Source organism: Macadamia integrifolia, chromosome 5, assembly GCF_013358625.1.
Source record: "Macadamia integrifolia cultivar HAES 741 chromosome 5, SCU_Mint_v3, whole genome shotgun sequence".
NCBI classification, from domain to species: domain Eukaryota; kingdom Viridiplantae; phylum Streptophyta; class Magnoliopsida; order Proteales; family Proteaceae; genus Macadamia; species Macadamia integrifolia.
In genome coordinates this window covers 8116135-8130244 of record NC_056561.1, presented here as the reverse complement: position 1 = coordinate 8130244, position 14110 = coordinate 8116135, and the positions used below count along the sequence as shown (strand labels likewise).

The following is a 14110-nucleotide window of genomic DNA, read 5'->3' as shown; positions in this document are numbered from 1 at the left end:
AAGGAAACCTTCCAATTTGAGCCGAGCAAAAAACTTTTCACTAAGGAGCCAAAATGCAACACAAAAAGTACTATTAATTAGAATAGAATTTATTTATTTATTTATTTATTTTTATGCTAATTAGATTTTAGAGTTTGAACGTTATAAGTTGACTTTCACTCACACGGGTTGTTTAGTGCTCTTCACTGATTTTAAAGAAAATTGAATGATTTTCATTCAATCCCGATATAACTTAATTTATGCAATTATGTGATCAATATGGACTTACGGGATTAAATAACAATCATTAGCAAAAAAAAAAAAAATTTAACTACAAGATGTAATCCGTTGATCACAAGGAGCCAACAACCCTCGTGACTCTTAAGTAGACTAGGAGTGAAGAGAAGTCAAAGAAGGTCACGGGTCAACCCAATCAAGGGTCACAATTCCCTTTATTTCGTGTACTGATCAAATAAATGGGGCCCACCATCACAATCCCCCTGGCACATTAATTACTAGGTTGAATAACTGATAGGTATACATTTAAATACAAAATTAATAGTGGATTCATATAATATTAAACAAAGTAGCAGTAGAAAGTCTTCAGATAGGTTGGACAGTTTGGAATTAATAAATACAGGAAGATTTAGGGAGCTGTGAAAAAATAATAATAAATTCACTGGAGTGTTCGACCTTCAACAACTCCCCACTTATTCCCGACACATAATTGACAAGAAATGTTGGACTTTCTCCTCTTCTCTCTATCTGTGTTGCTGGTCATGGGATGTTTGTTGGGTCATAAACTATCCCTAGCCGTCTGATTCACATGGGATGATATATATATATATATATATATATTTATTTATTTATTATTTTTTAGGGGTAATTTTATGTTTTTGTTTGTTTTTGCGGCACAAACATAAAGAGCATGCAGTCACAGCTATACCTTTCCTCGAAGCATATACCCCTGTGTTAGGGTGCAAAGGTTATTAACAAATCGAAAACATTTTTTTTTTTTTTTTAATTGATGATGGTGGGTGAAAGTAATTTTAACTGTTTGAATTTGATTAATTACCAAAACTAGAGTCAAATTATTGTTAGTAGGAGGAAATACCTAAATAATAATGAAGTCATCAAAGGTCATAGAATCAATGGATGTGGAGGTATGGTCGGTGGTGGCTTTGAGACAATGTTAAATTATCCAATAAAAAAAACTTAAATTCTTAGTTTTTAAATGAGATTTTAGAATCATGTTTTTTAAAGTTATATTCCTTAAAAATAGATTATGGTATAAAAGAAAAGAGAAAATGACGATGCATGCATCATCTTGTGTAAATTCATTTATGCTTTAATTTTATTGGTTTAGTGGTGTCAAGTGGAAGTGTGGTGACCTATGCAGTTTGAGGCATCCTTACAAACAGATTATAGACTTGAACCTTGCTTTTACATGACTACATCAATTCAATCAAGCATTTGTCATCTATTTTCATGTCAACTCTTACAACATAACATGGAAAAACTAAAAGCTTTGCCCTCCTCTTTATCTATTAAAGGGATGGAAGGACAGATGCCTTTGGTGTTCCCTCTATCAAGATTGGGGCTTCACAATCACTTAGCCAATATGCCTGTCTTGTTTATGGTTCGATATTTGGTGTCCTAGATTTAGATGAATCACACCAACCCATCTTGAACTTGGTGGTTAAACTCTATTACAGTAACGATACTATAGGGGATATCTTGCAGAAAAATAGTTAGACATCAAGATGATAAAAAACTTAAAATCTATTAAGATGATGCCTCTATGTCCATCAAAGAACCTCGAGATATAAATCTATAAGAAACAATATAAGAAATTTGAAAAAACTCATATATGAAATGAAAATGAGGGCAACAAGTGAAAATATAGTGATATCTTATTCGAAAAACTGTTTTTAGGAAACTTAGACAACTTATAAACTTTAATCTACTTTTTTTTTTTTTTAATTAACATCTTTTCCTCCAAACTCCTTCCTTTCCAATTCTACATTGGCAAAATTTTGGAGAGGGAGTCGTAGGGCTTATAAGAGAAAGGGTTTCATCTTCTAATAAATGCATATTTTGGGATGGTTGAAGCAGACCATAAGGAGGAGGTTGACCAAACGTGCACACAATCATAATTCATAATCGATTGCTATGGTTCAATGAGGCTATACATGTTACTATTTTCTTACTACCCAACCTAACTTCCCAAAAGCGACTTCCAGGTTGGCGATTGATTTGAACTATTATATTGGACCGTTTAGACCACCAACTACTTACCTCAATGGTCCAATGTTCGGTGCATGCACTACTAAGCAGACACTTTCATTGACCAAATCTGTGTATGAGAGAGAGAGAGAGAGAGAGAGAGAGAGAGAGTGAGTAAATAGGGTACGTTTCAAATGCAAACGCGTGGGCTACTTGGAGGAGGATGAGCTGTAGAGTCCCACACGTCAATGGCTGATAATAATTACTCTCGGGGCGCCGAAGGTGTGTATATAGAGATATGGGGTTAGGGAAATGGTGGGAGAGATTGGGCTCTACCCGTGAATAGGTGCTCCATGGCCTTTTCATTTTTAATGCCACTTTTATCTCTCACACGACTTGGTCGCATGACTCCCTATATAAGCGTGGGTTAATGAAGAGAATAGAGGCATCAATAAGGTCAAAAATCAGAATGAATATTTTATATTTTATAGGGTTGAGATTATCATTTCACCCTTTTGTATCTAAACTTAGGAGCCATGTTACCTGACAGTGTTCTTCCCCTATGGCCATAGTGAATTGGACTCCATTCACCACGGTCCATTTGGGCCACTCGGGGGAGGGGAGGGGAGGAGGATGTCCCTTGACCCTTCCATCACACGGCAAACCTCTTTACACGGTCAAGACAAAATTTTCCTTATGACTATTATTATGAAAAAATGGGTCTGAGTTCCTTGTTTAGTTGCATAGCGTATGTTATTGTCCTCCTGTATCTCTCTCTCCTCCCACAATTGAGAATAAATATATCATTTCATAGAAGAAATCGAGTAGAGGGATAGACATAGGAAAGCATTAACTTATGCTACACAACCTGGAAGAGTTCTTACTTCCATAAAAAAAATATATATATGTAAAAGAAAATGCTTTTATTGTATTATTGCTAAGGAGAATTTTATAGAGCAGGCAGCATGGGGAGCGCATTAAGATAAACTGATTTCCCATGTAAGAGAAAAGAAATCATAAGAGAGATAAATAAAAAGAAAGAGTGCTAGTATACCCTCTATGGTTGGCTCAGAGAACCTTTTTTTTTTACTTAATAGGGAGTGTTCTCAATGGAGGATGGTAGGCTCTCTCAGCACCTCCATTTGTCTTGTCACTTTTTCCTTATTATTGTTAGGAAAAATGAAGCTCATTAGGTAGGAATGTAGATTTTTGTGGACATCACATTATGAGATGCGGAGCCCACATTGATATAATCTCTTATTCTGACCTATATAGGTTCTATAATTGTTATGTTTTTTGGATAGATATGTGTCCTACATGAGTGATTGTTTTTTGCATTGCCATTAGTGTGACGTGTAGATTCCCCTCCCCTCTCCCCTTTCCCCTCTCCCCTCTTCAAATACAATCTTCTTCTTTATTATTAAGATAGGAGAGAGTTATTTGAATAAATGGCATAGAAGAGTATGTTAATAAAATGGTATCTTATATTTGAAGACAAAGAGATCATTCCATGCTAAGAGGAAAAGGAATAAATACAAAGATATATATATATATATATATTTTGGTAGCAGACATAAAATTTCTTAAGTGTACCTAACCAACGAATCAGAGAATCTTTTCCAGATTATATTTTAGCTTTAGATGAAACAATTTGGAGAATAGGTTGGAGGGTTGTTATCATTGTTGAGAGGGATTAGCAATTAGGAGATGGAGGGGGAGGGGAGCTTTTGTCTCCTTTTTTTTCTCATGTGGGTTCCACACCAAACAAATAATTCATAATTCGATTTTTCTTTTTCTCTTTTGTCTCTCTCATCATAAGATATGTATAATTGTATAGATGAGAGGATTTGATTTAAGAAGGAAGAAATAATCATCACTGTTATATAGTGCTTCTCAGTTAGGCATACTTTTTTGGGTTGGACCATTACATTATATATAACCAATTATTTCAAGCACCCCCCCCCCCCAGGTCACCGTATATCACTTTCATCCACTTCGATACTGGTATCCCACTTCGGATTTTATTTTTATTCAAAAAAAATTCCCACTATTTTGATAGGATTTCACTAGGACAATCATGATTATTCCTCAAAAAAATTCATGATCTGTTAAATTTTATTATCTTGAAAGTTAAGATTAATCCCTAATCATAATACGAGTTTCAACTAAGGGTGCCAATCGACAGATTTCAATGGGTATCAATCCACCACATATGAGGCGTAAGATCGAAACCAACCGATTATGTAATCAGTCTTCAAAGCAAAAGCCTGAGACTGTTTAATAATTGATTATTAGTCTTTAATCACTTTTCACCAATCGATATTAATCAGTCCATCATTCTTGGTAGATCGGGTTTTAGAATCAGTCTAATGGGTCAATTTATCATGTATCATTTACCAAACAGTTGGTTCAATTTTGGTTTTATCTAGTTAGGCTTGGTCAGGCTTGGGTTTGATACTTCTGGAGTCAGTGGTTGTTCAGTTACTTGCTTACCCGATAAATTTCAGCTATGATTTACCACGGTGTTAAGTCTAGATGCTTATTGAACACATGTTTTTCTTAACTTCTATATAAGAAAACTAAATATTTTGAAAATTTGTTGAAACTATGAAACAATTAAAAATTACTTAAAAATTAATTAGATAGATGAAAATAAAAGGAAAAAATGACATTGCATAGAGGATATATGATTAAATCCAAGTGTGAAATTTAATAAGTGGCCAACTAAGATTATAGCATATATCTATCTAACAGTTGAAATTGTCGCATCATTTTGTGATAAGACAAAAGTAAACCTTGTAAATGACATTTTTGTCCTTATTTTTTCCTTATTTTTTACTATACATGACAAGGTTGGATATCATGAGACAATTTTTGAGGGAAAGAAACTATCATTTGATGGGAATTGTCCTTCATAAGTAGCAACTGTATAATTGATTAAGATGCCATCACTTTTTTTGAACCAAAATGATAACCTCACAGAGTTAGTGAGCTTAATTATTCTTAAGTCTAATCACTTATCCAAAAATTAATTTTTATTCTTTATTCTATTTATTTTGCGGCATTTTGTGACCTTCTTGGATAGGGCAATGCGAGATCTATGAGGTAGTACTTTCTTTGAGATCAGCAAAACCTTTTTTAAAACAACCGCAAATTGATTTTCAAAACTGTTTATTTTGTACTTGTTGGACTAAGTAATTCTCCTAAGAAACATATTGAAGGGTTCAACACTAATTATTGTTTTTAACATATTTTTATGAGCTAATTAATTACAATAACTGTAGTTAAAAGGATTGTGAACTGTAGCTATACGTAACTAATGTCTCCATAACACCCTTGAACTACAAAGGACAAACTGGTGAGCCCATCAAATTTCTTGGGCTCTGCTGAATTTGGCTCTCATGGGCTATTCAGATAATGGAATTTGACCGTTGAGGCAGAGCTCAAATTTATATTGGAAAAGTACCCCTCTCTCTCGCTCTCTCTCTCTCTCATTAAATATGTGGATTATCCTTCTCTCTCCTCATTAAATATAATGATTTTTCTCTCCACTATACTTAATGTAAGCAACATGTAGATCACTCCTCTGTTAGTAATGGGCAGGTGTTTTTTGTCCAAAAGCTCCCCTGCATCCAGACATAGGGGCACACCCCCCTCCCCATGCCATTTCACACACCCTGTGTCTATGGCGTAGCGGAAAGAGCTCTTGAACAGAAAACTTTGTCCCGTTTGTTATAGATACTTTCATAATTAGTTATAGGGATAAAGGTAGCCACACGATCGCCTAATACAAGCCTCTTCACATTCCTCTTCTCCTCATTTAATGTGGGAGCCCTCTATATGGCTTGTAACTCATTAGAATCTATTTTGCACCCAAAGAAAAAAACACCCCACACTAGACCTCTTCTCCTCTTTTCTGGCGTATATGATACCAATATAAATGGTCACACAGGTTACATGCCCATATATATTAAGACTTTACCGCGTAACCCATCAATTATTATTGAAAAGTTAAATGCCAATGCGCATGAAACGATGTGAATTATAACTTAGGTTGTGACCAAACTGCTTGATCATTAGAGTTCAGGAACAGTTGAGCTAACATGACCTAATCCAGCTCAAAATGCACCAGAAGAATCAATGCAATAATTATGAACCCAGTAAATACAATTGGATTTAATTTGTTTTTCACAGTTCAAAACTATATCAGATCAGATCATTGATGTCATGTGGTTGACAATCAAAATGGTCGATTAAATGATTTTAAGTATTACATTCAAAAGTCAGCTCACCTGGGAACTAGGGATCTTAATTTCAGGAAGTAAGGTTTGGAAGTGGAAAAATTGGAACACATAAAAGCAGAGAACTGTTATAGATTGAGGAGCTTTTAAGGTTTTTTGTTAGCACCCAAGTTGGGGGAGGGGGGGTGTTTGTGGTGAAAATGAGTTTTTCCGCTTTATTCACTCTGTTTGAAGACACTCAAGATCCAGACCAAGGTTAAAAATCTGGAATCAAACAAGGGCTGGTCTCCATCGATTCTGATTTAATTGAAACGGCATCGGCTGAAACTATCACTACAACAAAGAAGGGCTATAATTGTGGTTTTTTTCATAGTAAAAAGTTTAAAAATTCGCTTCTTTCCGTTGTAAAGGTCTAAAAATCCGTAACACTACGCTATTGTTGTGGATTGCCGTCACAACGTCTATATCTGCGGATTTCACACCACAGGGAAATGGTACTCTATATAATTGTAAATATTTAATTATGAATTGGAAAATGGTACTCTATACCTGCGAATATTTAACTACGAATGGACCAGTAACCAAAAGAACAATTCTGTAGATAGGAACCAGATTTTTCAAGCTATGTAATGGACCAGGTTTATAGTTTCAGAATTTTGATCTTGTAATTTCAACAAACAGAAGGGGCAATTTAATTTCATTCATAAGAGACAGAAACTAATCCACGTAATAATCTCCTATCCAGATATCCAAATGAAGGATTGTGGGTATAAGGAAGCAGAGTCTCACTCCTCTACTTTGTTTCTTCCTGCTATTACAAATGAACAGAAAACAATTAAGCAAACATGGTGGATAATCCAATTCGTTTTGGAATTATAGGATGTGCAGAGATAGCAAAGAAGGTGTCTAGAGCTATAAATCTAGCTCCAAATTCGATCATCTATGCGATTGGAAGCCGTTTGATTGAGAAAGCAAAGAAATTTGTGAGAGAGAATGGCTTATCAGATACTGTTAATATCTATGGAAGCTATGAAGAAGTCCTCGGAGACCCATCTGTGGATGCAGTTTATATGCCACTTCCAACAAGCCTTCATGTCCAGTGGGCAGTCATGGCAGCACAGAAGAAGAAGCATTTGTTGCTGGAGAAGCCGACGGCCCTCAGTGTGGCTGACCTGAACCAGATCTTGGATGCCTGTGAATCAAATGGTGTGCAATTCATGGATGGTACCATGTGGTTGCATCACCCTAGGACTCTGAAGATGAAGGAGATGTTATATGATCCAAAGCTTTTTGGTCAGATTAGATTGGTAAGCTTAGCCTTTAGCATGTATTTATGTGTACAAGTTATCAGCAATTCATCAGATGGACCAGTTCTTGGTTCCACCAGTGAAGCAGTTGGATTTTGGATTCTATAATTCTTGTCCTTTTCTCTATCATCTAATCTCGGGAACCAAATATCAACCTTAAATAGATGATCTAAGTAGGCAGAGACTCTCAAGGTCTGAAAAATAATGCTCGAGATGATTTCTTCATGGGAGTCTTACTGTTCTCTAACCAGATTAAGTAATTTCTAGTCTAATCTACTCTAAAATAAGCTCTGAATTGTGATGATTGTGGGTGGAGGACATGGAACTACTGCATGTAATCCAATAGTATTTTCCAACTGTAAGACAGAGTAATGAGCCTTGTCAAACTAAAGACTAAATCACCATTGAACCATGAACTAGATCAGAACACTCTTAAATGGAAAAGGGTAGAGACACTACTAGAAGCCTATCCAAGATGAATTCTATTGAAATTCAAACTTGCAGCACTGAACCTGTGAACCATAAAATCAGGAAGTATGACTGTAGATTCTAAAGAGTCATTATCATTTTGGTGGGCTTACTAGGTTTAGCTGGGAAAAAGAGAATGTATGTTCATCGATTCTTCACAGTTCTATCTTATGTTTTTTTTTTTTCTGAGTACAGATACACAGCACATCCACATTCGCAGAAACTCAAGAATTCTTTGAGAACAACATAAGGGTGAAGCCAGACTTGGATGCCCTCGGTGCACTAGGGGATACAGGTTGGTACTGCATCATGGCCATCTTGTGGGCTGTCAACTACCAACTACCGAAGACTGTTACTGCTTTACCAGCTCCAACTCACAATGCCTCAGGAGTGATCTTGGCTTGTGGCTCCTCTTTCCAATGGGGAGAAGAGGACACCAAGATTGCAACTTTTCACTGTGGTTTCCTCTCCCATGTATCCATGGACCTTTCTATCTATGGTTCCAATGGATCACTTCATCTCAAAGACTTCATCATCCCTTACCAAGAGAACTCTGCTTCATTTGACTTCACATCTGGGGCAAAATTTGCAGAGCTGCACTTGGGTTGGAATCTGAAACCAACACAGGTTCAAGTGGCTTCAGAACTTCCTCAAGAGGCTTTAATGGTTCAAGAGTTTGCAACACTTGTCAACAGCATCAGAAGCTCTGGGAGCAAACCTGATAGGAAATGGCCTGAGATTAGTAGGAAGACCCAACTGGTTCTGGATGCTGTAATGAAATCTATTGAGATTGGATTTAAGCCTGTTGCCCTATGATCATCACCATTCTAGCTCACTATTGGGTTCTGGCATGTAAGGATAAAGGAAAAGCTATAGTGTCTCTACACTATGATGCTTAGCCACACCATTTTTTGACTTTCCGATGAATCCACCATGACCCCAGCTCTGTTTTTCTTAGATGATTTTCCAATAGCTCTGCTCTTCCTGTTTTACACTGTATTTTTGTTTCAGTTTCATTTTATTGATCAGCAGTAGTGCAGTACCTAGCAAGAACGGGTGGATTCCAATTCCAAGTAGATAACACTAAATATGGAACAAACTATAAACCAAATCAATTTGTGTATTCATTAGACCTATAAAATAATGGGCTGTTTAATTCTCTCCACAAGGTAATGAATGAGGTATTCCTTCCACACATTCCTCCCATACCTTCAACCAGCGCAAATTTAAGACTGAAGAACTCGTTGATACAATCACTAATTATTTCATCTGCAGAACACAATGAAAATTTATTAGGTGGAAAAAATAAATAAATAAGTAATGCTGAATCTTACTTTTACTTTCTACCAAAAAAGTCTTACTTTACAGAACTGTTTTCGCCGTTAATATCAGACATAAGTTCTGGTTTTCTCTAATAAACCATATATCCATTTCACCTCGAGCCCTGATGTATTGGCAGATGATCGTTCTCATTTCTATCGGTTGGTTTCGATACCATAAGTTTGAATTGAACGCTAAAGTTTATAGACTTCTGACCCGCTATTAGTCTGAGTATTACATATGATGAAAATATAATTTTCTTCTTAACCAATTTATCTTTAAGAATGATCTTCTTATTCCAACCAAGTTGTTCAAAATTGAAGTTGGCAACAAATATTGGGTGATGAATTTGGAACTTAAATCAGGAGGGAATATCTTTGCGGCCTGATGTATGACTCAGTAGGAGTATTTCGATGGATAGACCCGAATCCGCTCAAGAGCCCAAACCAAGAACCGGATCCAATTTGGGATCAAAATTACTGATTTAGGTTCAAGGTTATTAGAATCTTTTAAGATTTTATTTTATTTGATAATATTTGTAATTTTTTATTTTTCGATAGTTTCCATGTAGGAAGAAATTTCCAATTTGAGTCTTTTGTTTTAATTCTATTAGTCTAGGTTTTAGGAGATTTAATTTTTTTTCAGTCTCAGAATTTAATTAGAAAACTTTAATTTCATTTTACTATAAATTAAGCATGTAACCCAAGTTATGGGTATTGATAAATTAAGAATTGATTTTATGAAGTGAGTGAATTCCCCATTTTTTCTCTCTTATTCCCTCCTTGTCCACTGAGACAACCCCTCTTCTTCTTCCCTACGCTCCTTCCTCCTCTGTTTCCACCCCTTCACCTTTGATATTTCAATTTAATTACGAGTTTGCCATTACAATACTTGAGTATTTACCATATGGATGGATCGATTTGATTATCAAATTGCCACGGCTTCTGGTATTTGGCTCCTAAGATCTTAAATTGGCCTACAATCATAGCTCATCTGTATTTGACAATAATAACACTTAGAAGTCAAAAATATATGCAATAAAAGAACTGGATTTATTTGTGGAACAAATATTAATATATACATATACACTCAAAAACCTCAGCATGCATACCCACTGCCAAAATACTAAACATGTTTCACGCGTTTAGTAATCTTTAATCTTCCTAATCAAACGGCTTGTATGATGAATATTATACTTTTCACTTTCCAAGTTTCTGGACAAGATAAGATACATTAGATACATTCATGTTTGAGGTTCAAGATTATTATGTTTGGGTTTAATCACGAACCAATACTATATTCCTCTTCCCAAATGTTTAGGTTTAATCTCGAACCAATACTACCTTCCTCCTCCCAAAGAAGCGAGATAATCATATGAATATTGGTTGTGGTAGTCGAGGTGATTCTAGAATCTGCAAAGAAACAGAAACTAGGGAATCTCAAAGAAATTCAATCACAGTATAATACTGACATTCATGCTTAAGGTTCAAGATTATTCATGTTTGTGTTTTGAAGCAAGATAATCCTATGAATCTTGGCAGTGGCAGTGAATCTAGAATCTGAAAAGAAAGAATCTCAACCAAGCTTATTCAATCAGGGTAGAATACAGACATTCATGTTTAAGGTTCAAGGTTATTTGTATTTGTGTTTCTCATTCATTTACCCGTGGCACAGAATCTTGAATTCGATTCCAATTCCTCAAACCACGTTTCATACTGAACTTTAATGTGTTTTCACTTTTCCCACTGTTCTTGCTCTTGCATTGTACTTTGAGCACTTTAGAGTGGAATAGGTGGGAGGACTTGTTCAGACTTATTCAATTTCATGTTTGGCTTTTCAACCATATGAACAATTCTACTGTAGACGGGAACCAGATTTTTCAAATTATGAAATGGGCTAACGTTTATAGTCTCATTCAATGGTCTCTTTCAACCAGCATAGTGGGCAATTTAATTTCATGTATAAATGGTAGAAACTAATCCACTTATATCTCCCACCCAGATATCCAAATTAAAGACTCTGGACGTGACATAACCAGCAAAGTCTCACTCCTCTTACTACGTTTCTGCCTCCTAAGAAGAGTGAACAAAAGACAATAAGCAGACATGGTGAATAAATCCAGTCCAGTTTGGAATTATAGGATGTGCAGAGATAACAAAGGTGTCTAGAGCTACAAATCTAGCTCCAAATTCAATTGTCTATGCAATTGGGAGCCGTTCAATCGAGAAAGCAAAGAAATTTGCGACAGAGAAAGGCTTATCAGAGACTGTTAAGATCTATGGAAGCTATTTGGAGACCCATGTGTGGATGCTGTTTATATGCCACTTCCAACAAACCTTCACTCCCACTGGGCAGTCTTGGCAGCACAGAAGAAGCATTTGTTGCTGCCCTCAATGTGGCCAACCTAAATCTTAGATGCCTGTGAATCAAATGGTGTGCAATTCATGGATGGGACCATGTGGTTGCATCACCCTGGGACTGAAGATGAAGGAGATGTTATCTGATCCCAAGCTTTTTGGCCAGCTTAGATTGGTAAGTTTAGTCTTAGTTATCTGGGTCAATCGATACCTAATTTATGAGATGGATCAGATTTTGGTTCCACTAGTGAAGCAGATAACTTTGAATTCTATATTTTTTGTCCTTTTCTCTATCATCTAATCTCAGGAACCAAATTTTAACCTTGATTAGATGATCTACTCAAAGACTCTTCAAACCCCCAAAGCTTATTCTGATGAGTTCATCATTGGGAGAATCGATGGTAACCTCAAGTGTGATCACAATCTCAGATCTAATCTACTTAATGGTAATACAAAGTGTATACTAAAAATGAGACATTGTCACCCTCTCTTCTCATAGCAGAAAAATTAAATTCTCTTATCGATTAAATATTTTTTTCCACCAACTAAAATCCAATATACGGACATTGCATGTATCAAATTGAATAAGGTTGAACTTACCAAAAAAAAAAAAAAAAAAATGAAAAACAAAATAAAGTTAAAAGAAAAATATGATTTTATGATTTATGAAATCGTAATCATCCAGGTCTATGATAAATATTCACATGCCGAATGAAATTTTGTAATAAATTGGTTTCTTCCAATGTCTTAGTTTTGTTGCTGTGAATTTTCATCATCATAGTTCTTTCTCATATTTTAACAACAGAAATTCAGGTTAAGAGATAAAATCCAAAAATAAAAAATAAAAAAAATGATTAGAACATAGTGAATCTTCTGTGTTAATGAGTTGTTATAAATGCATATCAGCTAGTCGTGTGTCCTCCACTCATGATACTTGTGTCTTCCCTTCACACTAAATTCATGCCTTCTACTACGGGGTGGGGATGGGTAAAAACTTGTTTTAATTCCCCTCCCTCTAATCTACCTTGCAACCAAAACGAGCCATTTTTTTTCAATTTTAAAACAGAAAAACGTTTGAAGAAAAAGGTTTACTAAACATAACCTAAGAAATCAAAGGACCAAATTTTCTTAAAGCCATGGTGAATTGAGAATCCATTCACTACGGGGCCTTCGGATACGCATCGGAGGTATCGAGGTTTTTTGGGTTTGGTACTAAAACCCTAAAAAAGAATATTCTTCTTTTATTCTCCAACCACATTCAAGTATTTCCAACCCCAAAAGAAAATATGGTCACACTGCTAAAGAAAACAATAAAATTTTAGGAAAAAAAAATGTTACTTGATTGCACCCTCTATGCCCTAGATACAGGATGCCGTGAAAAAACATCCCTAGCCCTCTACTTGAATGCCTATACACTACTGGCCCAGCCAGCGATGGCCACAGAACAAGGTTTTGTTCTTTCTCCAAAAAAAAAAAAAAAAAAGGTTAAAGCTCTAATAAGAAGAAAAGAGGAAAAAAATTATATTGCTGAATATGAAGAAATCCAATACATGCCCCAGCCACAATATGGACATTCAATTGATAGTCTTAGCCTAACAAAAGGACATTCTATGGATATTCTGAAGTCAATTTTAGCTGGATCTTGCTTCTAGAAAATCTGCAAACCATAGGAATCCAAGAATCCAAATTCTTGCCTGTCTTGAAGAATGCACAAAAAAATCATTGGTCCTGAGTTTCAATCATCACCAAATGAGAGCAAATTAGAGGGATTTTCACGTTAGACACCCTAAAGGCAGTAAGATCCCCCAATGTGATGCTCAAACCTGCCTCCTCAAATCTAGCCCAAAGTACAGTAGTGTGTGATCAGGTTCTCGTTCCATGTGTCTTGATCAGGATATTTTCGCACAAGAACCTGGTCCAGTCTCAAAGTACAGTATCAACATCCTATTCGAAATTTATTACTAAAACTTCAACCCATACATGGAGCCAGTTCAATACAAATGAGTGTCCTAGTGTACGGTTGGGAACTAGGCTACATTTCCCTTAAAAAAGAAATCTTTTAAATAGAACTGGGTGGTGAGGGATACATACACCAGGAAGATTTGAATTCCATCCCCATTTGCAACCATCTTGACTAAAATTGGATCTCAAAATCAAAACCTTAACTGGCTGATCATACTCAAAACTACATCTTAATAAATGTTAGTGTCAA

At 35.7% G+C, this 14110-nt stretch overlaps 1 protein-coding gene across 1 annotated transcript; it reads left to right on the top strand.

Annotated features, from left to right (window-relative positions):
- The first annotated feature begins 7200 nt into the window (after positions 1-7200).
- LOC122079578 (uncharacterized oxidoreductase At4g09670-like) lies at positions 7201-9271 on the top strand. The gene is made up of 2 exons (XM_042646162.1): positions 7201-7753; positions 8417-9271. Exons 1-2 carry the CDS (start codon positions 7292-7294, stop codon positions 9035-9037), a joined length of 1083 nt encoding a protein of 360 aa, XP_042502096.1. The 5' UTR covers positions 7201-7291; the 3' UTR covers positions 9038-9271.
- Positions 9272-14110: the final 4839 nt, after the last annotated feature.

Bases quoted from the DNA above. Each gene is read 5' to 3' on its own strand.
- LOC122079578 (XM_042646162.1), top strand. From the start codon at position 7,292: ATGGTGGATAATCCAATTCGTTTTGGAATTATAGGATGTGCAGAGATA. The intron at 7,754-8,416 runs GTAAGCTTAGCC...TTCTGAGTACAG, and splicing joins TTTTTGGTCAGATTAGATTG to ATACACAGCACATCCACATT.